Raw genomic sequence first — 25076 nt, 5'->3', positions numbered from 1 at the left:
GCGAATGGTGCTTTTTGTTCATTTAGCGTTTGACACAAATTCGCGTCTGCTGCCCGAGTTGAAAAATTTGAACTTTGGCGTCAATTCGCGCCGTGTTAACCAATCAAGAGCCTGCTAGGAGTCACTCATTCAACAGTATGTTCCTGCAGCCTCCGGTTGTGCAGGAATACCCTTCTCCACTCATTCAACAAGGAGGAACGACTGATGGTGTCAGTGAGCAGTCAACCGGAGCTATATGATGATAAATTGAACAAAGGCCAAAGATAAGAAACATTTCATTTTACCCCAAACAAATTATATTTTATCTTGAACCACTAAAGAGACATCAGAGCCAGTGGCAAATGTCAGAAGATCTAGCTGAGGTGAGGTTGCTCTCGGCGGATACATGATGACGGAGCTCCCGCTGATCGCATGGAGCTCATCTCCGAGGTCGGCGAAACACATTTTTTAAATAGACGCGGCCATTATAAATAAACCGCATATTTTGAGTTTAAAACAACTACATTCTCACCTGAAATACTTTTAAAACTACATGTCATGACACGATAACAGTAATATTTTGAAGATTATACGAATAAAAATGGCAGTTGAAAATGCTGCATGAACTCAGCTGGCAGAAGCCCCCCCATGACGCAAATTCGCGTCTGCTGTGAAGTTAATTTCTCACGCGAATGAAGCAAATTACACCCGCGAATGAAGCGAATGATCTCAAAATGGTCAAACGGCAAAGTAGACGGGGTAGACGCGAATTTGACGCCCTATTCGCGTTTGGTGTGAACACAGCATTCCAATACCAACAGTCTACAAAAAAAGTGTCTATCAAAACTAAACTAACACAGGAATGGAAAAGATAATTGTAAGCCTAGTTTGAGTTCAGATGAAAAGTCATTAAAATCTCTCCATGGAAAGGTTTAATTGCCCTCTATAATTTCCACTGGGAGCATGAACAGAAGAAATCTGCATCCTCATTCAAGAATGTAACATATTTCTGAGAACAACAACAGAATTTCTTGGTTACATATGCTAACTGTCGTTCAGGAGGGAACGGACACATTTTTATTCATAGTTTGGCCGGTCCTGCGACTTATAGTCAGGTGCGACTTATTTATCTAAATTAATTTGACATGAACCAAGAGAAATGAACTAAGAGAAAACATTACCGTCTACAGCCGCGAGAGGGCGCTCTATGCTGCTCAGTGCTCCTGTAGCATACACCGAGCAGCATAAAGCGCCCTCTCATGGCTGTAGACGGTAATGTTTTCACTTGGTTCTTGGTTCTAAATAAATGCAACTTATAGTCCAGTGCGACTTATACGTGTTTTTTTTCTCATCATGACGTGTTTTTGGACTTATGCGACTTATACTTAGGTGCGACTTATAGTCCGAAAAATACAGTACTTAGAGTGTAAATTGATCACAGCATGAGTACAATAAGGCAACAGGTGCAATGCATACCAGGCATTCCCCTTCTGCCAGCCTCAATAACAGAAAAAGAGCTGGTCTGAGGTCCTGAAGCTTTGTGTCTGCTCTACATAGCATCTCAAATTGAATCGCATAGCCAAGGCTCATGGTCCATAGAAACCATCCCCCAGAAAGCAGCTACCTCTTTTTGGCTCACCCGTCCTCTTGCTCTTCCACTCACTGCCAGGTTTGATGGGGGCCAGGACGGGTGGGCCGGCCTGCCTACGCCCAGCTCTACAGCACCACTTGCTGGAGGCTGCTGCAGATGTGGCGCGGTAGCAGGGCCACTGTCACGGTTGGTAAACCGTGATCTCGGGGTGTTTGCACTTTGTGGTGAAATCTGTGTGTTTCGCGTCTGCACTGATTAGCTTGTGGGCGTCTCCATTAATTGTCATCAGCAACAGCTGCCACTCATTACTCATCCACTATATATTGGCTTGTCTCACGTCTTATGTTTGTGAGATCGTTGTTACTTGCTTGATGTGGTTACCCTGTTCGTCTGGCTTTAGTGTTGTATGCGTTGGATGTCTGTGTTTTCCCTTGAACCTCATCCACTCTCCGCACGTTCACTCAGCCACAGACACTTACTTTCGGCTCTGTTCGCCGCAGTTCCTGTGCCATCCTCTCCTGCTGCCTACACGGCGAGGTGCTACTCACCTTCTCTCCGCCATCATCCGGATTCCTCACCTCCTCACCACCACCACGGAGTGTCGTCTTCTCAGCATCTTTGTTTGTTTGTGTATTTGTATTCATCTCATCACATTAAAACTGTTAACTCGCAACTGCTTCCAGACTTTCCTTAATCCACCGTCACAGCCACCCTCGCCAGAGCAGGATGTGTCGGATCGCCTCAGTCTGCTTCTGGGCAGCCTCAGCTGCTTCTTGTTGAATTCATCATGCACTTTCGGGAAGAAAGACAATGGGGCGGGGTGCTGAGAACCAGCAGGGGCCGTCCCGAGAAACCAATCATCCAGCCTTGATAGCTCAGGACACGGTGGAGGATTCCACTCGAGCTCTATCATCTTGGCGGCCTAGGAAAGCATAGCTGCCATCTCTGGATTCGACTTGTCCCGGAGGGTGGCAGCGGCTGAATCCGACAGCTCTCCCTCCAATGCTGAGATCAACACCTGGTCGGAGAGAGGCCCACTGGATACCGCTGGTACACTCTTTGAACAGGGCCCAGCGCGTTCCATGGGTTGCTCCACTGGATCAGAAGTGCAAGAGGAGTGATGGTCCCGAGAGGGTAGGTTCCCTGCAAGATTAAACCACACCGTCTGTCATCCACCAGAATGAGCCCCAGATCGCAGCAGCGGCAACGGGACTTCGTCCTCTGAAAGGTAGCAGAGCCTAGTTCGCAGCTCCGAGGCGGTCATCTTCCGGCAGTGGGAACATGACTCATCCACGAAGGCCACCTCAGCGTGCTCGATGCCCAGACACGCGAGGCAGCGATCGTGACCATCACCTGTTGCCAAGTAACGACCACACCGAGAAACGCACGGGTGAAATGGCATCTTTATAAGGTCGATCCGTCGTCTTTACAAAGACGCACCTGTGAAGCTCTTTCAGAGAAATTTGCTCTCAGAGAAAAATGCTCTTTTAGTGTGGAGGCACACTTTAGTGCTTGGCCGCTTGCAACACGACAAGGGATAGTGCAGCCTGAAGTGTGCAACTCACTCAACACGGGAACGACCACCGCTGAAGCACCATCTCGCCAACACATGAAGTTTCCGAGAGCATGCTGAACTCTAGTTCACAGCAGACACAGCTGAGCAGAACGATCCTTACCCTTGGCTCTGAAGTGAAAAGCTGGTATGCATTGCACCTGCCGCCTTATTATACTCTCGCTGTGATCAGCGGCAGCTGGATGTGCATGCCAATGTGCATTGGCTCGTTTAGTTTACTCTCGAAGTAGATTGGCCTATCGAAGCAATATCCCAAATTTCGTCAGTCACCGACTTGATGCTGAGATAGAATGACTGAAAAGGAAGATTAGGTCATAATATGTCACAGTGGTGTGGTGTGATTGTATCTCACCATCCATTATTGACTTGCTTGTCAGTGCACTTGAGAGAGATCCTTTTTGTCCATGTCCATCCCGCCCTGACTTTGAGGCAGAACCTGGACACATTAAAACAGGATATGAACCCTCTACATTTTGAGTAAATCGCTCGCATATGCGACTATATCTTCACTCTTGGTGACTAAATCACCTGTATTTTTTTTTTTTACAGATAAAAATGAATTACCAAAAAAGCACCACCACCAGTCCAGTTAAAACGTTCAGTTAAATTGACTTATATAAATTCAAACATAAGGTGATCATGTTTATTTGTAATTACTAAAGGTCTTGTATTAAATAATACTTGATTATTACAATCCCTGACTGATGTTAGTTAAGAGTGTATGCTCAGAAAAAAAAATACTGTGCCGTTTTTCAAACATATATATATATATATATGTATATATATTATATATATATATATATATATATATATATATATATATAAAGTAGGTAGACAGCCTAATTGGGCTTTACCCCCACGGCAATGTAATTCAGTCGCCTGTTAAAATCATTCGCGAAATGTAATTGTAAAATGAGATAAAAGGAAGAAGTAAAACAACAATAACATTATGATATAAAATGTTAACGTCTTTAAAAAATATTCAAACATTTAAAGTGAGTTAATTTAAAAAAATAAGATAGTCTAAAATATAAGCTACAGTCTACTCATCAAAAATTAAAAGAAGACCTTTACTCAAAGGATCATATGCATGCTATTGTTATTAAACAGTAATTAAATATAAGGCCCATGTATGTATGCATGTATGTATGTATGTGTATATATATATATATATATATATATATATATATATATATATATATATATATATATATATATATATATATATATATATATATACACGGATAAAAAGCTAAATGTTTTGTTTTTATTTTCATTTCGGATCATTCTTGGTTTAAAATCTTCAGGTTCTATATGCAGAGCGAAATGGGAACGGTCCAGCATTTAGCAATAATTATTATTAACTGTTTTTATTCTTGATTTTTTTTCAAACTACTAACACTTTACATTTTTGAATTATGCCTTATGTGTGACCAAAAATTTAATATTTTCTGTTTCTGCTGTTTGATCGCGCTGGTGTCTCGTGCACATATTCACTGGAAACAGCAGTCATTCACCAGACATTCAGCATTAGCAGCGATCCACTTACTCAACATATTGTTAATTAGGGCTGCACGATATTGGGAAAAAATTACATTGCGATATTTAATTTTTCTGCGATATATATTGCGATATGAAATCTAATTTTTTCTTACAAACAAAAATGGGGTGAGCACACTTACATTCTCATTTTAAATGATTTAAACATCGCCACCATCGTGTCAGTTGATTAATATGCGGGAGGGAGAGTGCAAGACAGCGCTCGTGTTGTTTTGAAGACATTGAGCGTGCGGCCGGGACTCGCTCGCTCTCTCGCTCTCTCTCTTGCGCGCTCTTTCTCTCAGGCCGGTGACAGGTGCAATATTTGAAAATCGATAATTATTTATTTATTTTTTAAATTACATTTATATCTGAATATAGACTTTCAAACATCTAAGTGTCATGAATTAATATGTATCTGTGTACAAAATGACATATAAACATATTTTCATATTCTATTTTGCCAGGAAAATAGGCGTCGGTTCTATTTCTAGCATGCACGTGTTTTCCACGCGGCTCGAGCCGTGCCTGAGACGCGCGTCTCACGCAGGCAGTCTGCAAGCTCTAACCTGTTAACATGGGAGCCGAATTAAAAACGGACACGCCACGCAGTTGAGACGCTTGCGCCACGCATCTAGTGTGTCGCCGGCCACGCGCTCGCACTCTCTCTCTCTCTTGCGCGCACACTCTCTGGCCCATACAGTTAATGAATAACGGATCAACTATGACAGCCTACATTGCACATCCTGCGATGTGACTATCGTGTATTCGTACATCGCGATATCGATGCTTAAACGGCACATCGTGCAGCCCTATTGTTAATTATGAATTTTTCCATCGATACTGAAACACGCGTGAACAACAAAGCCTATTTTCCCTCACGAATAATACTTAAGCTTCAAATGGGCAACATCATGAATATGGAAACTGATTTCTCCCGAGTGAGAGAATGAGAAAGCCCAACCTTACCTTATGCTTAGCTTTAAATTATTATTATTTTTTGTTTGTTTATAGCGAAGCCTATAGACCCCTTTTGTGCGGACGTCACAGGTACGTCACGGCACTAGCTGGAGGCAAAACAAACAGAAAACTGGAGGCGGCTAATACAAACCAACACAGGGTCGGCTACTCAAGGAGCTTAAAATGTTGTCTTGTTGAGTTGTTGGTTGCCAGAATCCACGGAGAACATTTTATATACATTGTTGTGATTAATTGTGATCGCAATTTAAGAACATGGTAAGAAAGAATAAATACAGAAAGTTTATAATTAATTTGCAGTCTTCAGAATTTTTATTTCTAGAAAATATTTACATCTTAATAATAATTTTACTGTAATGTCACTCTTTATTTAATCTAAGGATTTATACGCCCTCAGTTTTCTACTATACATGCTCGGTTTCTCTATCAGGTAAGTGTAGATGTCAGGCCACTCAATCGGAGGTAATCCTGTCAGATCGTCCATCCAATGAGTGATTGTGTACGGGTTGATCAATCTGGTTCCGTCCGTTAAAGTTAACTTTTTCAAATAATTATCGCGGCCCCGGACAGTGAGTGACCTTAAATATTCAGATAAAGCAGATTATTCAGATTTTCTCCAGCCATTATTAAAAAAACAAGCTAAGAAAACTCGCTAGCTTCCGTTCGTTCAAGTGTTGAGGGGAATCTTTCTGCCTCCAGCTAAGCCCCGCCCACACAAATACGTCACCTTGTTTACCAACTGTAAAAGGGTCTATATTATAAAATACTGCAATTATATTTATCCATTAGAATTCTATATTTTTAATTCTTGTTTTGTTCTGATATATTTTTAAATTTAAAGGATTTGTTGTAAAGTGAAGTTGCAGCATGCAGCAAACAAAAATAGGTGATTAATACATTAAAATGAAACCTAGACACGACTCATATATTTTTCTCTCTCTCACAAACTTAATATATTTTTTAGCGTGTTTAAAAATAAATAAAGAAAATATACAGCAAATGAAAAAAGTAAAAAAAATTGTTACTCTGGGTTAACAGTAATTATAAGTATTATATACTTCAGAGCAGAGCCTGCATGGGCCTAATCTAGGCTATTTTTTTTGTTTTGTTTTTTTCCATTGCATCTGAAAATGACTTCGTTCATCACATTCACTTCACGCGCTCTGGTGCAGATCCCCCTCTCGCGTTGCTCAGCTGTGGACAATTTAAAAATGTTTGATATAAAGGTTGCCGTCCCATTTTATACAGCAGTTTTTCATGTAAAAAAAAATCGAATTATATTGTTAGCTCAAATTATATTATTAACACAAGTTCATTTAGGCTATTTAACATCTACTGTGACATTTTACCATTTTTAATTTATAAACTCCTTGATATTATAAAGTTAGTTTAATAGTATTTAAATTCAAGTTTAAAATAGGTTTTAACTGCTAAATAAGAACAACCATACTGCATGTGAATAAATAAAATGCATACTTTTTAACACATTTCATTATTCATAAAATGCATAACATTTCTGGTGTTTGGATTTGTACTTCAATATAATGAGCTCCAATTTTAAGAATAGCCCTAGACTGGTTCTCTCTCTCTCTCTCTCTCTCTCTCTCTCTCTCTCTATTTAACAGCATTAGCTCAATAAAATACATCTTACAGTTAGAATGAATGTTTTCCTGCTTGCTAAATGTTGGGCTCAGGATCAATAAGTTGTATTCGCCTCAATCTGATTTAGTCAAAGTCAAACCGCAGACAGTGAAGCCTCATCACTGACCATGAGTCCCGTGCGCTGTGAGGCGGGAACAGAGGATTCCGCTTGGTCTTAAAGCTTTCCGCAAACATTCACGATCACAAATAACAATGATTTTCGTAAAATAATTATTAATTATTAATTGACGATTTGTTATTATCATTATGGTCTTGTGAAAATAATAATATGGGCTGCGAGAATATAATTAATACAAAGAGTAGTGCTGCTGAGTGCAGGCATGTTTCAGCCCAGTAACACACCATTCCTCAGAGCCAAAACACAGACCGAATTCTGTTCAGCTGGAGGGGGTAGGGTTTTTGGGGTTAGTTATGTGTGGTTTGTGGGGGTTGAGATAAAGGTGTGAATTGCTCTTTCATATGGACAGTGTCTTATGAGGCTTTCAAAGTTGCTGAACCGGTTTATATACAGTATTGTTCAAAATAATAGCAGTACAATGTGACTAACCAGAATAATCAAGGTTTTTCGTATATTTTTTTATTGCTACGTGGCAAACAAGTTACCAGTAGGTTCAGTAGATTCTCAGAAAACAAATGAGACCCAGCATTCATGATATGCACGCTCTTAAGGCTGTGCAATTGGGCAATTAGTTGAATTAGTTGAAAGGGGTGTGTTCAAAAAAATAGCAGTGTGGCATTCAATCACTGAGGTCATCAATTTTGTGAAGAAACAGGTGTGAATCAGGTGGCCCCTATTTAAGGATGAAGCCAACACTTGTTGAACATGCATTTGAAAGCTGAGGAAAATGGGTCGTTCAAGACATTGTTCAGAAGAACAGCGTACTTTGATTAAAAAGTTGATTAGAGAGGGGAAAACCTATAAAGAGGTGCAAAAAATGATAGGCTGTTCAGCTAAAATGATCTCCAATGCCTTAAAATGGAGAGCAAAACCAGAGAGACGTGGAAGAAAATGGAAGACAACCATCAAAATGGATAGAAGAATAACCAGAATGGCAAAGGCTCAGCCAATGATCACCTCCAGGATGATCAAAGACAGTCTGGAGTTACCTGTAAGTACTGTGACAGTTAGAAGACGTCTGTGTGAAGCTAATCTATTTTCAAGAATCCCCCGCAAAGTCCCTCTGTTAAAAAAAATGCATGTGCAGAAGAGGTTACAATTTGCCAAAGAACACATCAACTGGCCTAAAGAGAAATGGAGGAACATTTTGTGGACTGATGAGAGTAAAATTGTTCTTTTTGGGTCCAAGGGCCACAGGCAGTTTGTGAGACGACCCCCAAACTCTGAATTCAAGCCACAGTACACAGTGAAGACAGTGAGGCATGGAGGTGCAAGCATCATGATATGGGCATGTTTCTCCTACTATGGTGTTGGTCCTATTTATCGCATACCAGGGATCATGGATCAGTTTGCATATGTTAAAATACTTGAAGAGGTCATGTTGCCCTATGCTGAAGAGGACATGCCCTTGAAATGGTTGTTTCAACAAGACAATGACCCAAAACACACTAGTAAACGGGCAAAGTCTTGGTTCCAAACCAACAAAATTAATGTTATGGAGTGGCCAGCCCAATCTCCAGACCTTAATCCAATTGAGAACTTGTGGGGTGATATCAAAAATGCTGTTTCTGAAGCAAAACCAAGAAATGTGAATGAATTGTGGAATGTTGTTAAAGAATCATGGAGTGGAATAACAGCTGAGAGGTGCCACAAGTTGGTTGACTCCATGCCACATATTTTTTTGAACACACCCCTTTCAACTAATTGCCCAATTGCACAGCCTTAAGAGCGTGCATATCATGAATGCTGGGTCTTGTTTGTTTTCTGACAATCTACTGAACCTACTGGTAACTTGTTTGCCACGTAGCAATAAAAAATATACTAAAAACCTTGATTATTCTGGTTAGTCACATTGTACTGCTATTATTTTGAACAATACTGTAGGACTGTTGTTTTGGTTATAGACTAAAAAACGGTCTGTTCTAGTGCTGCAACAACGCGTCGACGTCATCGATTACGTCGACTACAAAAATACATCGACGTGCGTGAAATGCATTGACGCGTCACACTGTTTGTTTACATCTCGCGTAATGGCGTACTGGGAATGGAGAAAGTTGCATTCTATCACAAAAACAGAGACCACTGTTATCAAAAGTATGGGAATACTTTAAAAAGAGGACAAATAAAATGGCCCTTTGTTCCCTTTGCAAAACCGATATGGTGTACCATGGCAGCACAACTGCGATGCGCGAGCACCTCAGAGGAAAACATCTTGGCGCTCTCCGTTGTTACGGTTTAACTGGTTACCGTGTGATCTGGTGACCAACTTCCTGGTTCAGGTCTGATATTCTTGCGCTTGCGGCATTCTGTAAGAATGCAGCAAAATAAGTTATTAAAAATGCGGGAATTTTTTTTCTGTAATTAATTAATCTTAGTTAACGCGTTATTTTTCGTGTAATTAATCTCAATTAACACGTTAAAGTCCCGGCCCTAAACCAAATGTTTTCTTGTCTGCTGCAAGATTAAATTCACAGTGCTGGCCCTCTCCGACTGAGAAATGCAACATTCACAGATTGTTGAATGTTGAATATTAATGCGCCCTGTCATTAATGCGAATTAATAATTTTTGCACAAATACTTGCATATGAATATTAATTCACATTTTGCATTACAAAGAAAATTATTTTTTACATGCAATTATTCAAAATGAAACCAAACAAGATTTGTAATGAAGATAAAATAAATAAGAATAAAAGCTGCACATCTACCATCACACATGCAGTGCAAATCTTGCACATATTTTACACACCTGCATTTAAATGCAGCAGCATTTTTTTTTTCATTAAATAATATGAAAGCAAGTAGGGCTGGGTGATAAATCGATTTTATCAATTAACTCGAATTTGTAATTTACATCGGTTTGTTTGAATGAAAATCGGTTTTCTTTTTAACATCCACCAACGCACCACTCAGTTCTCCTGTAGTTCAGAGCGGCTCAACCCTCCACCACGAGTCTGACAGAGACATGCCGCCGAGCAAAGGATGAGCGGAGCGGTGTGATTCTGGAGCCTCCATCACGACTACAATTCATGCCAACAGCCCGTAATATAACTGCATATTCAGCAAGAATTCATTTTAAACATATTTAACTATGGCTTGATCAGGTTATAATGACTGCAATAGTCAAGCGGGATGTTAAAGGCTATATGAGTTTGTCTGTTTCCTTTACTGATTATTTTCGGGTTAAAGCATGATTTAAACAGATAAAGCACATTCACACGCAATTGCTTTAGCAATAATGCATTCAAACAAATGTACTCATTATCAGTAGGCTATTTGATTTTGAAATCTTGAAATTAATCGATCTGTTTAGATAACATAACTGACAAAAATATACTGTTTTTTTCCTCACAAACAAAATTTGCACAGCTGATAGGCTAGTATTAACAAAAAACAAATAATAAAAAATTATATATAATAAAAAATAAAAATACAAATCTTTCCAGCATTAAGGTAATAACATTACAGTTTTTTTTATCATCTTGTCTCAGTTATAAATGTAAAACTATATTAAAACTTGTTTTGAAAAAAATATTTGTTATTTGAATATTGATTTTACCGATTTAAATCATAAATCTGATTTTTTTTTTTTTAGGCCATATGCTAAAAGCAAGTAAAGAAGGCTCCTTTTAAAATCACTTATGTTGTCAGTAAATTAAGCTCTTTTTTACATAGTGTGCATTTTGTTGATTATAATGAGAGAACTTGAGTTTAATCATGAGGACCGTTTATTAATCTGTCCATTCTTTAGAGTTTCAAAGATTTAGCTAAATCGTGCAGGTTTAATTTATTCGTTTCTTGTTTTAAGCTAATTAGGCATAACTAATGTGAATGAAATTATACAGCGCTTCACGTTTAAACATGCAACAATTTCTTAATCAGTTTAGTTTAGTTTAGTTTAAACTAAGGGAAGATTAGGTCATAATATGTTACAAATGTCTTTTTCCCAAGAAGTTATGTCAAAATAAAGGACAGGTAACGAATAGCAAAAATGTATGTTGTTTTATTAAAGGAATTTTAAAATATAAATTAAAATATAGGCATAATATATGAAAATATTGACATTGCATATTAATCCATGTAGCCTACCCCCTTAAAATAGGCTACCACTTTTAATGCTCCGATGCAAAGTAAACCACAATTTCTTTAGAATAATATAACACATAATTCATATAATATAAATAATACTGCACACCTTTTAAATGTATCAAATCTAAAATATGTCTAATATCTAATATCTAAAATAAAATAATACCATGTAGCTCAGATAAAATATAAGCACAGGCTCAGGCACAGGCTTGACATTTATCCTGCTTGAATTCGTTCTAATAAATGCACATAACTTCATAAGTACCAAACTTTCATCTGTGAATATTACATATTAAATATATTAAATATTTTAACTATGGTCTTTTTCTTTCATTTTTCGTGACTGAAGCCGTCAAATGTAACACATCAGCGAGGCAAAACTGACGTCTATTTGTGAAAATGTGCTGTGATGCGTTTGTTTGATAACTTGTGGTTAAAACGCCACTCAGCGGTCAAAAAAGCTGCAAATGCACTTTACAGACGCCGCGGCGGTGGTACCCGTGGCGGTATGTCTACTTAGTGTATACATATATATATATATATATATATATATACACATACACACACACTATATATATATATACACACACTATATGTATGTATATATATACACTATATATATATATATATATTATCAGTCTGTAAACTAAAAAAATGACTAGCCAATGGCGATTTAACATTATATGCCCACCCGTCATACCACTTAGCAATCTATTGGTGCTGCCCAACTACGACAATGGAAACTGTTCAAAATTCCTGCCATGCTATTCACACAGCTTTCCATTAAATTACATTAACAACAATTTGGGACAAATTTTGTTTGTACTGACGTCACTGTCAATTACCAAGTAATAAGACTAAATTTGAAGTTTAAAAGCAAATCCTGATGCAATTCCTTGATGCTTCATTCGATGTTTGTTGTTGAGAGAGAACTGGTTTAGTGAAGAAGGTCAATGATAAATGGAAAGATAAGGCTGCATTCAGCCTGGGGTTCCTTTGAAGATTTTTAACTTTGCATCACCTTCAGTAACTTAATACTAACTTATCTCTTAAAGAAGAATCTCTCTTTAAGAAATGACACAAAAGCATGCACAACTTTCTTCAAGTCCTCAAAAGTAAATATAGACTTCAACTTAGATATAGATCAAAGATTGGAAACTGTTTTTAAAAACGGCATTAATTTGTAGATCAAATTTGAGCTCCAAGTCAAAAATGACACCAATGTTTTTCACTCTATAAAAGATTTTTCCCAGGAAGTAATGAGACTAAATTTGAAGTTTAAAAGCAAATCCTGATGCAATTCCTTGATGCTTCATTCGATGTTTGTTGTTGAGAGAGATCTGGTTTAGTGAAGAAGGTCAATGATAAATGGAAAGATAAGGCTGCATTCAGCCTGGTACAAACTTGGGGATCCTTTGAAGATTTTTAACTTTGCATCACCTTCAGTAACTTAATACTAACTTATCTCTTCAAGAAGAATCTCTCTTTAAAAAATATCTCTTCAAGAAGAATCTCTCTTTAAAAAATATCTATTCAGGAAGAAATCTCTAATATGTCAACTAACTATTCTGTGTTCTTTTCAAATATGAAGATATAACACTTTTAGGAGAGGGAGATTGAAACTAGATGGCTACTGAAGCAGACGTGTGGAAATCAAAGTGCTGTACAAGAAGACAAAGAACAAAAAACAAAAACATATATACATAAGAATAAAAATCAAGCATAAAATATTATAAACATACCACAACAACAACAAAGAACAAATTACAAGACATTTTTAAATGCTAATGAAAACAAATCCAGTTTTAAGCACACTCTGAAATACAGGAACTGTAGGATAAGATTTTACAGACAGAGGAAGTTAATTTCAAAGCCTTGGAGCAGCAACAGAAAAGGCCCAATCACATCAGATGTAATTGATCATTTGAGCGCAAAGACCTATTACATTGATGCAAACTCATTTAATCTGAAATATACTCTGGTGCTAAACCATGCAAAGCTTAAAAAACATGTAATAGCACTTTATAATGAATCCTGTATCATACAGGAAGCCAGTGTAATTTAATAACCACAGGAGTAATATGCTCACTCTTCTTAGTACCCATTAAAAGCCTAGTCGCTGAATTTTAAACAAGCTGCAGGTGGGAGAGAGAGTCTTGATTCACACCCAGATACAATGTATTACAATAATCCAAACGAAATGACACAAAAGCATGCACAACTTTCTTCAAGTCCTCAAAAGTAAATATAGACTTCAACTTAGATATAGATCAAAGATGGAAAACTGTTTTTAAAAACGGCATTAATTTGTAGATCAAATTTGAGCTCCAAGTCAAAAATGACACCAATGTTTTTCACTCTATAAAAGATTTTTCCCAGGAAGTAACCCCAGGCAGTCAGTGACATCATCCACACAACCCTTTTTTACCAAATAAAATAAACCCAGACTTTTACTCATTCAGTTGAAGAAAACGATTAACCAACCAACACTTAACCTCATCCAATGAATGCCATGTTTTTCAAAAATTTATCCTAGAGGGAGCATATAAAGGGAAAACAAAACCGGTCCCAGGACTGAAGCCCAAGCAACCCCACACATGAGAGGGGCAACAGATGAAGAGTAATTTCCAAGACTGACTGAAAATGTCCTATCTTTTAAATATGAAAAAAACCATTCTAAGGCTAAACCCTGAATGCCAACAGGTTCTCTAAGGTGATCAATCAGAATCTTATGGTCAACTGTGTTGAATGCTGCGGTAATATCTAAAAGTAACAGAACAAAACAACTTTCAGAATCAGCGCCACATAGAATATCATTAGTAACCCTCAAAAAAGCTGACTCTGTACTATGGCCGGCTCTAAACCCTGACTGAAATCTATCCAAAATGTTGTTCTTAGCCAAAAAATCATTAAGCTGTCCATACACAATCTTCTCCAGTATCTTTGAAATAAAAGGCAATTTTGAAATGGGACGAAAATTATTCATATCAGAGGAGTAAGGGCAGCCAGATTTTTAAAGAAGGGTCTGAATAACTGCATGTTTAAAACTTGGTGGAACAACACCAAGGGCCCTATCATACACCCAGCGCAATGCGATGCAGGGTGCAGCGCAAGTGTGTTTGCTAGTTTCAGTCCAGCACTGTTCGCATTTTCCCATCCATCGCCACATTAATTAGCGAATGCATTTGCGCCCATTTGTGTGCGAGCTGGTGGTGTTCAGGCACATTGCTGGTGCATTGCTATTTTAAGGAGATGAAAATAGACTGCACCATAGACCAACTCAAACCTGGTCTAAAGCCAATGGCGCAATATATATATTTTTATTTAAAGAGCGCGTTGGTAGAAAATGCCCTCTGGGTGGGTCCACAGTGCGCACTGACTTTTCTTATTACACACAGGAATGCGCATCACACAAACATGCCAAATATAAAAAATAAAAGGACTACAGTGTAAAAGAATATTATTGTGTAGGCGACATAAATATAAAAATGTAATGATGGATAGTCATTGCGTGTATTAGAATAAGGCGACCTATTTGCAATTAAGCCTATTACTACTTATAATGATGAATTAAATTCTAATTCATCACCTCTGGAAGCTTTGGTGGATTCCTGCTTGTCCCATAGATGGTTTCATCGATTGAGAAGCATTCAGCTTTTCCACCATTTAAATAGCAATCCGCCATGGTGCGAGCTCATCTCGCTCTTAAAGGGAATGGGAGATGACACTATGATTGGTTTATTGAACGTTACGCCCATTACTTATTAAGAGAATAGGGACAACCCATTCCAAAAATGCACATGGACCGTTTTTTCCGTCGTTACAATAGCAAAAGTGGATTTGGACATGCCCTGAGTGCACCTGCGCCATGCACTTTACACTTTGCATTTAGATCATAAAAGTAGGGCCCCAAATGTCAAGCTACTATTCATAATAGTTAGAATACATGTACCAATAGAATGAACCACCTCTTTGAATAAAAGAGAAGGAATCACATCACAGGGAGACCTAGTGGGCTTCATGTGTACAACTATTTCTTTGAGCTGTGGAAGACAGACAGGCATAAAACAAGTCAATTGATTTGGAAGAGCATGGACTAGTGTTTACGGTAGAAAAAAAAGCACTATGATTATGGCAGTTCTTCGAGATAATATCAGAAAAATAATTAGATCTAGCTAATTTAACAGCTCTTTGGTATTCACTCATACAACTCTCAAAATCTCTTAAGAAACCCATAGCTTATCTTTAAGCAATTACATTCAGCCCTCCTGCACTATTGCCTGAGAGCATGGGTATCACTGTTCAACCAGGGCTGTGTCTTGACCTTTTTATTCCTAATTTCCAAAGGAGCCACAAGATTGAAAAGTAGTAAAGTAGTAGTAAAGTAGTGAAGTAAAGTTAAACTGATTGACACCTGTTCAGGTCCAAAACAAAAAGAGGGAGACTCAATCAAGGTAATTAAATGAGAAACTCCAAAAGCTGCTTAATATTTACTAGCGGTACAAGGAGTAAGAACATGAGAAGCAATAGAAGAAGAAACATTTATAATCTGAGTACTACATGGGAAATTAGGGCTAAATGAGTCTTGTGGTGTCTGCAATTTCCATCCCACTAACTGAAAACCCCAAAGATAATACAAGGTCAAGAGTATGACCACGCTCATGTGTTGGACCTTAATAAAATCCCCATGAATGTCTGGGGGTCTTTAAATCAAAACAAATAACAGATTTAAAATAATTCAACATAATTAAATGAGTTTCAAAGGTAAAATGAGACTCTGAAAGTAAAAGTCTGCATTCAATCCGGTCTTTAAAAACAACAGCAACACCACCACCCCAGCCAACAGACCTGGGAGTATTAAAAAAACTACAGCCAGAAGGAGAAAGTACAGAGAGGAGTCTTTTCACCGATATTTGAGCCAAGTCACCTTTATTGATATAGCGCTTTAAACAAATTACATTGCGTCAAAGCAACTGAACAATATTCATTAGGAAAACAGTGTGTCAATAATGCAAAATGACAGTTAAAGGCAGTTCATAATTGAATTCAGTGATGTCATCTCTGTTCAGTTTAAATGGTGTCTGTGCATTTATTTGCAATCAAGTCAACAATACCGCTGTAGATGAAGTGACACCAACTAAGCAAGCCAGAGGCAACAGCGGCAAGGAACCAAAACTACATCGGTGACCGAATGGAGAAAAAAACCTTGGGAGAAACCAGGCTCAGTTTGGGGGCCAGTTCTCCTCTGACCAGATAAAACCAGCAATTAAATTCCAGGCTGCCAAGTGTGATTATGTGTTATTGTTATATTGTTATTTTTTAGTGTATATGTGTTATGCTGTGTTGTGTGTATGTATGTGTGTGTGTGTGTGTGTGTGTTAGTTATACGATTTAGAAGATGTTGTGTGCACTTCTGTATTTGTCCTCATTGTTGTACTGCTTTGATGTTAATATTCTGGTAAAAATTGTTAAGACCCTAGGAAGAATAGCTACTGCTTAATGGAGTAGCTAATGGGGATCTAAATAATAAACAAATTCTCTTTAATTTAATCTGGAGAAATAGGCCTCATAAAATAAATGAGTGTCATTGTTAATAAACTATCTGATGGTGGGTTAAATGTTCTTAATTTTACAATCTTCAACCAAATGTGAAAAAGTTTTCAGTGACTCCCCTGGTCTTCACATCTATTCCACCAGCTGATGATTATGTACTGATAATAGGTGGGGACTTTAGCTGTCCTCTGAACACATTATTGGATAGATCCTCCTCCAAAGTTACACAGCCTTCTAAGGCAGCTGCAAACATTAAAAATCTCTGTGATCAATTTGGATTAGAAGACCCCTGGAGATTAATTTTCCCTTCTTCCAGGACATTTTCCTTTTCTCGCCTGTTCATCACCCATATAGTTACATTGATTTTTTTTTATTTTGGTTGATAGTCTCATGCCCTTAATAAGAGTCTCATAGCCTCTCATCTAGTATGTATCATAGCACTGTTTTATCTGATCATGCCCCCTCTTCCTCTTTTGTGTTGAGTTTACCAACTCAGAATTTCTCCTTTAAACTGCGGAGATTAAATTCATTGGCATAGCCATGGCATATACACTACAGCATATTAAAGAGCCACACAGAAGGTAAATCAAAAATTACCTGTATTACAGTGTATGATGTAGCTGTCCATCAGTGTAAACAATGTGCAAAGTAATTAAACCAAAAAGTACACGATTTATAAAGTTAATGGCTTCTAAAGTAAGGAGTCGACTCTGAATCGCTGAAACGAGTCGTTATAGATTTCAAATCTTTTGCCCATCTCTTTGTATGTAACGAGAACACTTTGCATAATAATCTCCGCCTACTGTCTTGGGAGAAACAAAACTCTGACCTGCCCCACCCCCCACACAGACGCTCTGGTTAGTAGTTGGTGTGATAGCATCATGTCGAGGAGACAGTGTGTTTTTAATTGTAAAGGCAAGTTTGTTTTATTTTCACTGCCAAAGAATAAAGATCAGAAGAACCAATGGCTAAAATTCATTTTTACCACAATACCAGAGCAGTACAACAAATCCCTTTTGTTGTGTTCACAACATTTCACTGATGACAGCGTTTCTAATCTCAGTGAGTTCAAGGCAGGATTTTCAAAGAATTTGGCCATAAAAGAGGGTTCATTACCAACTTTATTTGGACCAACAAGCATATCCGAATCACAACCTGTAAGTATGATTATGAAGTTATGTGTTTGTTTTCTCCCGAGCGTCTTATGTCAGTATAGCATCAGTATGTCGCGCTAGCACTATATGTTAACCTGTTAGCCAGCACCAGAACGTGGGCCTCCTGAACTCCCCTAAACTCGCACGTGTCAGTGTTTACGAATAGATTAAATGAAACGGGACAAATGTAATATTGACAAACTATGTATCATTATAAAAATCTAAGCCTCAAGCAGCGATGTCAGATCGCTGTTTTTCAGTGGAAAGCTTATAAAGACTGCATTTGCTACATTTGTGTAAGTAGTACACATCAAAACATGAACAATGGGAACGCATACCAGATCCGTCTTTATAATGAGTCAAACACATCCAAAGCTGTAAATCCCGGTTTAGTTAGGAAGGTAAGGGTCCACTGAACAACATCTCATGGAGCACGTTTAGTCCAATGAAGCAACAGCGTTGTAATATGGATCATAATTCCTTTGCTTACGTTTCAGTTCTTCAGCGACAGAACTGTTTGCGTCCGTTATGGAATAACTCACAGTCAGAAACTGCTTCTTTGTAGTAAAAAACAGCATGGTTTTGCAGCGTACAGTGTAGGGCTGTAGCTATTGAATATTTTAGTAATCGAGTATTCTACCAAAAATCCCCTCGATTAATCGAGTAATCGGATAAAATGTGTTTTTGCTAAAGTGCAATATTAATTATGCAAGAAAAAACAAGACTCCTGGGTCTCTTAAAATGAACAACTAAGTTTCCTTTTTTAGAAAATTTCTATTTTTATTTTTTAAATGCATAGAATGCAATGCATACATAAAGAAATAAACATTTAATTATTACCCATTGTTTCTCTGTCTGTACTTGTACTGTGAACAATGACAAAGTTGACAGATGAATTAAGTGTTTTTAAGTGCCATTCAGTTGGGGTTTTAAATAAAGCATTTTCTGAGATGCACATAAAACATTAAACACATAAAACATTAATTTAATTTATCTTTTAATTATTGACAATTAAGCAAACCTAACTTTTTGGTAAACATAGGGGATTTACTATTAAAAATAAAACATGGAAAAATGTTGTGTGATTAAACCTTTAAAAAAAAAATTATTTTGTTTTTCTTTTTTTGGTAGTAGGCTATGTACATTCTGCTGAACAATAGTAAAACATCTCTGGCAAATACTTGATTTAAACTAAACCGGACTTTTATTTTGACGGGTTGACATACCTTTACAGTTCTGTGTATGTGATGTGACGCTAGTTTTACTCAAATCAAATGGTCAAACGCTCATGAAGTGACTGTAAAAGCAGTTCTGGAGATGTTGTTCATGTGTTCACGTCTTTATTGACTGAGACAGCAGAAGCTGAAATCACCGGAGCATCACACGTGCTTCAGTGCGTGTTAATAAAGGAAGATGCACTTCTGCTCCATTCATTAACAGAGACACGCAGAACATGCAGGATTCACATTTAAATAGACTGTTCCAGCTTAATATTTACAGATATTAGTCCATATCGTGATTAAATGTAAGTGCAATGACCTATTTTTGATTAATTCGTTCAAAATTTGGCAAATTTCCGTGCCATTCCGTATTAAATTGTAAAAATCAATTTGTATAACTGGATTCCGCAATTCCCTCCGCGTTTTCTGCATCACAGAAATCATAGGGCCCTAGTTGCGGTATGCCAGCTCTATCTTGCAATGGACACACACCACGGTGTTCTCTTTACGTTTGCCCAAGCCCTCAAATCAAAACACTGCTGACTCCTTGCAGTATGCATAGACAGTAAAAGAAAGTATGCGACATCGGATGCAGCGCTTGTGTCCTTCCGCTTTGTGGGTGACGTAAACGCGTTGTCACATTTAAAAATCATTGCGAAAGAACCAGTCGTGAGATTTAGAATAAATTAAAAGAGGCTTAGAGGCAGAGGAATTAGCCTCGATCATTTTTTGTAATCGAGTTACTCGAGGAATCATTTCAGCCCTACTCATGAGATATGTGATATTGCTCCAGGACTCATTTAATGAATTTTTATACCAAATAAAAAATATTTTCAGCACTTTCAGCTGTGAGTCCCATAATGGGGGGTGCTGGCTAACAGGTTAAAGGCTCTAGGTACTAGAAGATAGACTGAACATTATCGCTGAATTCAGTCTAGGCATATGCCGGTATAACATTTTCCTGTTGCAATTAATTGCTCATGCTTTTATCAAGGTAAACGGTATTATCACGGTATTGAAATATAGTTTAAAAGAGTGCTCAAAATATACGTGTACTAACATGTACTTATAGTGTACTTACAGTGTATTTATCTAAGAATGTTCTGGTAATACAAGGTAACTACATGTAGGGTAGGGTTAGGTTTAGGGCTAGGTTCAGGGTTAGTACCTAGTTATTACATAGTTATTGTAATTACTATAATAAGTACATAGTATGTACATGAGGAACAGGACTTTAAAATATTGTGCTACCAATATAATAGATTAAATAACTTTTCTAATAACAAAAATAACTGAACATTTATATAAAATAACTTTACAATCTCATTAGTTAACCATTAACATTCAGAACAGCTACATTTGCTACAGAAGTTATTAATGTTTGTAAAAAAAAATAAAAAATAAAAATAAAAATGAAATATTGAAAATACCAAAGATTAATGAATGTTTATGTTAACCAATTAACTGATGTTAAAAATGAAGCCCTGATGTAAAGTGTGAATTAACAATAAAAAAATCGAAACATTTTCAAACTATATATATGGCATGTTGTAGTCCGGATTAAAATAACATATTAAGTCTTAATACTCAAGTATTTGGCCCTGTGATGAACATCATAGCAAATACACACATCTGAATGGCTATTTAAAATTATTTAAATATGTTTCAGCTGGTTTATTTAAGGGGTTACCAGGGTAATGACATTTTCTGCAGTTTAGCATCATCTGCTGTCAGAGAGTGAATGTGCTTTCATTCAGCATGTCTCTCATGGGTTGCTCCATGTGCTTCTCTTACGTGCTTGTTTACATCAGAGCGCACAGTCTTTCAAGCAGCATACAGCGGTGTTGTGCATTTTGACCAGTTGATGGGAATAGTATTCTTAAAATGCATACAAAATTCAGAATAATTTGTAATATAATTGTTTGTGGTATTTAGAAGTGCCCACGCTAATAATATCGTACATATTCATTACTGTGATATATCGCATTACCGAAAACCGGCACAAGTCTAATTAAGTCCAATGTGAGTTTCAGCACACTCAAAAAGACTCCCATTATAGTCATTGAAGCAGTTAACACCGTATGATAAATTAAACTCTTACCCTCATGGTACGTACTAGGGTAGTGTTTCACAGATTCTCTGAAATTAAAAACGTCATGATTCCTAAATTTATTATTATCGAAACTTCAAAGAATGACTGCGTTCCAGGTTTGTAAGAGACATATCTCATGTTGGTGTGTGCAACGCACGCTTCCAGTGCCTTCCTATGGATGTCTTTGTTTTTTCTCCTCATGCAAGCAGCAAAAAAGCACTACAGCGAGATGGCTGCATTAGTGGCTTTACTAAACTGATTTGGCTTTACTAAAATGTGTGCATAATCGCATTAAATAGTTTAAATAAGTTGTTCTGATTAACAAAGCACAAGGTTTTCTTGCATAATTAACATTTTAATTGTTTGGTCAGACAGTTCATATATAATATTCACATTAATCGGGATTAAACGTGGAGTTATGTTCTGTATGCCAAATATGAAAACGAACGTATCTGCAAAGCACCTATAACTGCGCTTTGGATCTGCTGATTGAGATTTACATGCCTGGCTCACTGACCCTGTATACTCATTCATTTTGTTCAAAAACAAGATGTATAAGTTCATTCAACTCATTCACAAATGAGAAGATCTCTCAGTCTTGTTCAGGGAAGGGCGTATGGGTTCACTACCTTCAACAAATCACATGCTTCGTCACATCTTGATTAAATCTTTGACAGGATTAAACCATTCACAGAGCTGATTACGGGCTACCTGCGCATGCACTGCTAATAGCGCCGTCCTCGCGCGCTGCTGTGAAATGAGGAACTTCAGTGAACGAGAAATATAAGTCAGTGGATTACCTGAACGAGAACGATTCGTTCACCTAAAAGATTAGTTCAAGGATGAACCATCACTAGTAAAATTTCATATAGCCTATATAAAATATTTGGAATATATATTTTCATATTTTATTAAGTTATTTGATAAGGTTACAACACAAAGGTCTAAGTAGCAACGTATCTTCCGTGATGTCCCCAATTTTTTTACTTGAATGCCATTGCTTAAATTTATATTATTTTTTCTTTTGACATTTAATATTATGAGTTCAGACACACTGTTTAATATAAATCGCTGTTCGAATTTTTATTCAAAGTTCAGAATCAAGATAAATGTATAACTGTTATGTTTCTTATGATAACTGAGACTAAATTTATTGCTCTAATTTATTTTTTAATATTTTGATATTTCATTTACATTTATTAATTTAAGCAGATACTTTTATCCAAAGCGACTTGCAGATGAGGACAGTGGAAGCAATCAAAAACAACAAAAAGAGCAATGATATATAAGTGCTATAACAAGTCTCAGTTATGTTAACACAGTACACAAAGCATGGGATTTTAAATCATATAATAAAAAGAAAACAGATAGAATAAAAAAAGAATAGAGCAAGCTAATGTTAGAGATCTTTACACATGTACACTAGGGCTGCACGATATTGGGAAAAAATGACATTGCGATATTTTATTTTTCTGCGATATATATTGCGATATTTTTTCTTACAAACAAATGGGGTGAGCACACATACATTCTCATTTTAAATGATTTAAACATTGACACCATCGTGTCAATTGATTAATATGCGCGAGGGAGAGAGAGCAAGACAGAGCTCGTGTTGTTTGAAAACGGCTCGCTCTCTCTCGGTCTCTCTCTCTCTCAATTCAATTCATATTGCTTTATTGGCATGACATACAAAGGTACATATTGCCAAAGCATTGTACATATCAGAATAGAAACAAACAAAACAAAAATACATATATATATTCATAAGAGAAAAAAAAAGGAAAAAAAATTACATGCAAAATAAATCCAGATACATTTCTATAAACATTAATGGTACTTCTAATGTACTCTCTCTCAGTCTCTCTCGCGCGCACTCTCTCTCTAGCAGCAGCGCGCCAGCCCAGCGCAGCGTCAGGCACGGTTCTGGTGTGTAAAGACACAGAAAACGCGAGGAAGCCACCACGCTTCTGGGACGCTTCAGACACGCGACGCTCACGCCACGCAGCCAGTGTGTCACCGGCCTCTGTCTCTCTCGCGCACACTCTTTCTCTCTGTCTGTCTCGTGCATGCTCTCTCTCTCTCGGTGTCTCTCTCGCGCGCGCTCTCTCTCTCTCTCCATCTTTCTCGCACGCTCTCTCTCTCAGTCTCTCTCGCACGCTCTCTCTCTCAGTCTCTCTCTCGCGCGCTCCCTCTCTCTCTGCCATGTTAAACTTGCATGTGGTTTTCAGTCCTGTCAATGATAAACTTTCACTCTATGATGGTTTAGCTGCGCAATTAATCCGCAAATCACATTCGTCAAGGGCCGGGGAGCAGCTGGCCTGTACAGTTAATGAATAACGGATCAACTACGACAACCTACATTGCACATCCTGCGATGTGACTATCGTGGATTCGTACATCGCGATATCGATGCTTAAACGACACATCGTGCAGCCCTAATACACACACGACATACAATTGCATAATAAATGAAAATAAAATAGAATACCAAAGATTAGAAAGGTAGTTCAATTTTTAAAGAATAGAATTAGAATAGTGAGTGTAAAAGTTAGAGGGTCAAATAAAGATGGAAGAGATGTGTTTTAAGCCGATTCTTGAAGATGGCTAAGGACTCAGCTGCCCGGGTTGAGTTGGAGAGGTCATTCCACCAGGAGGGAACCTTTAATTTAAAAGTCTGTAAAAGTGACTGAGCTTCTTTGAGATGGCACAATCAAGCGACATTCACTTGCAGACGCAAGCTTCTAGAGGGCACATAAGTCTGAAGTAACAAATTTAGTTAAATGGGTGCAGAGCCAGTGGTAGTTTTGTAGGCAAACATCAATGCCTTGAATTTTATGCGAGCAGCTATTGGAAGCCAGTGCAAATTGGTAAACAGAGGTGTGATGTGTAATATTTTTGGCTCGTTAAAAATTAATCTTGCTGCCGCGTTCTGAATTAATTGTAAAGGTTTGATAGAACTGGCTGGAAGACCTGCCAAGAGGGCATTGCAATAGTCCAGCCTGGACAGAACAAGAGCTTGAACAAGGAGTTGTGCAGCATGTTCCGAAAGAAAGGGCTTGATCTTCTTGATGTTGAATAAAGCAAATCTGTAGGATCAGACAGCTTTAGCAGTGTGGTCTGAGAAAGTCAGCTGATCATCAATCATAACTCCAAGGCTTCTAGCTGTTTTTGAAGGAGTTATGGTTGATGTGCCTAACTTGATGGTGAAATTGTAATGAAACCATGGATTTGCTGGAATCACAAGCAGTTCTGTCTTGGCAAGGTTGAGTTGAAGGTGATGGTCCATCATCCAGGAAGAAATGTCTGTTAGACAAGCTGAGATGCGAATAGCTACTGTCGGATCATCAGGATGGAATGAGAGGTAGAGTTGAGTGTCATCAGCATAGCAGTGGTATGAAAAGCCATGTTTCTGAATGACAGAACCTAATGATGCCATGTAGACAGAGAAGAGAAGTGGTCCAAGAACTGAGCCCTGAGGCACCCCAGTAGTTAGATGTTGTGACTTGGACACCTCACCTATCCAAG

General features: G+C 37.7%; 1 protein-coding gene across 1 annotated transcript in view; it reads right to left on the bottom strand.

Moving 5' to 3' along the window:
* mre11a (MRE11 homolog A, double strand break repair nuclease) overlaps nt 1-25076 on the bottom strand; it is a 271381-nt gene that overhangs the window by 35092 nt on the left and 211213 nt on the right. Inside the window, exon 16 of the mRNA XM_026282677.1 lies at nt 3496-3579. Within this exon, the coding sequence (XP_026138462.1) occupies nt 3496-3579 (84 nt within the window). The remainder of the gene's footprint in view (nt 1-3495; nt 3580-25076) is intronic.

This window comes from Carassius auratus, chromosome 15 (genome assembly GCF_003368295.1).
Source record: "Carassius auratus strain Wakin chromosome 15, ASM336829v1, whole genome shotgun sequence".
In the NCBI taxonomy this organism is placed as follows: Eukaryota; Metazoa; Chordata; class Actinopteri; order Cypriniformes; family Cyprinidae; genus Carassius; species Carassius auratus.
Note: the sequence above shows the minus strand (reverse complement) of the source record. Positions and strands in the feature narration are given on the sequence as shown.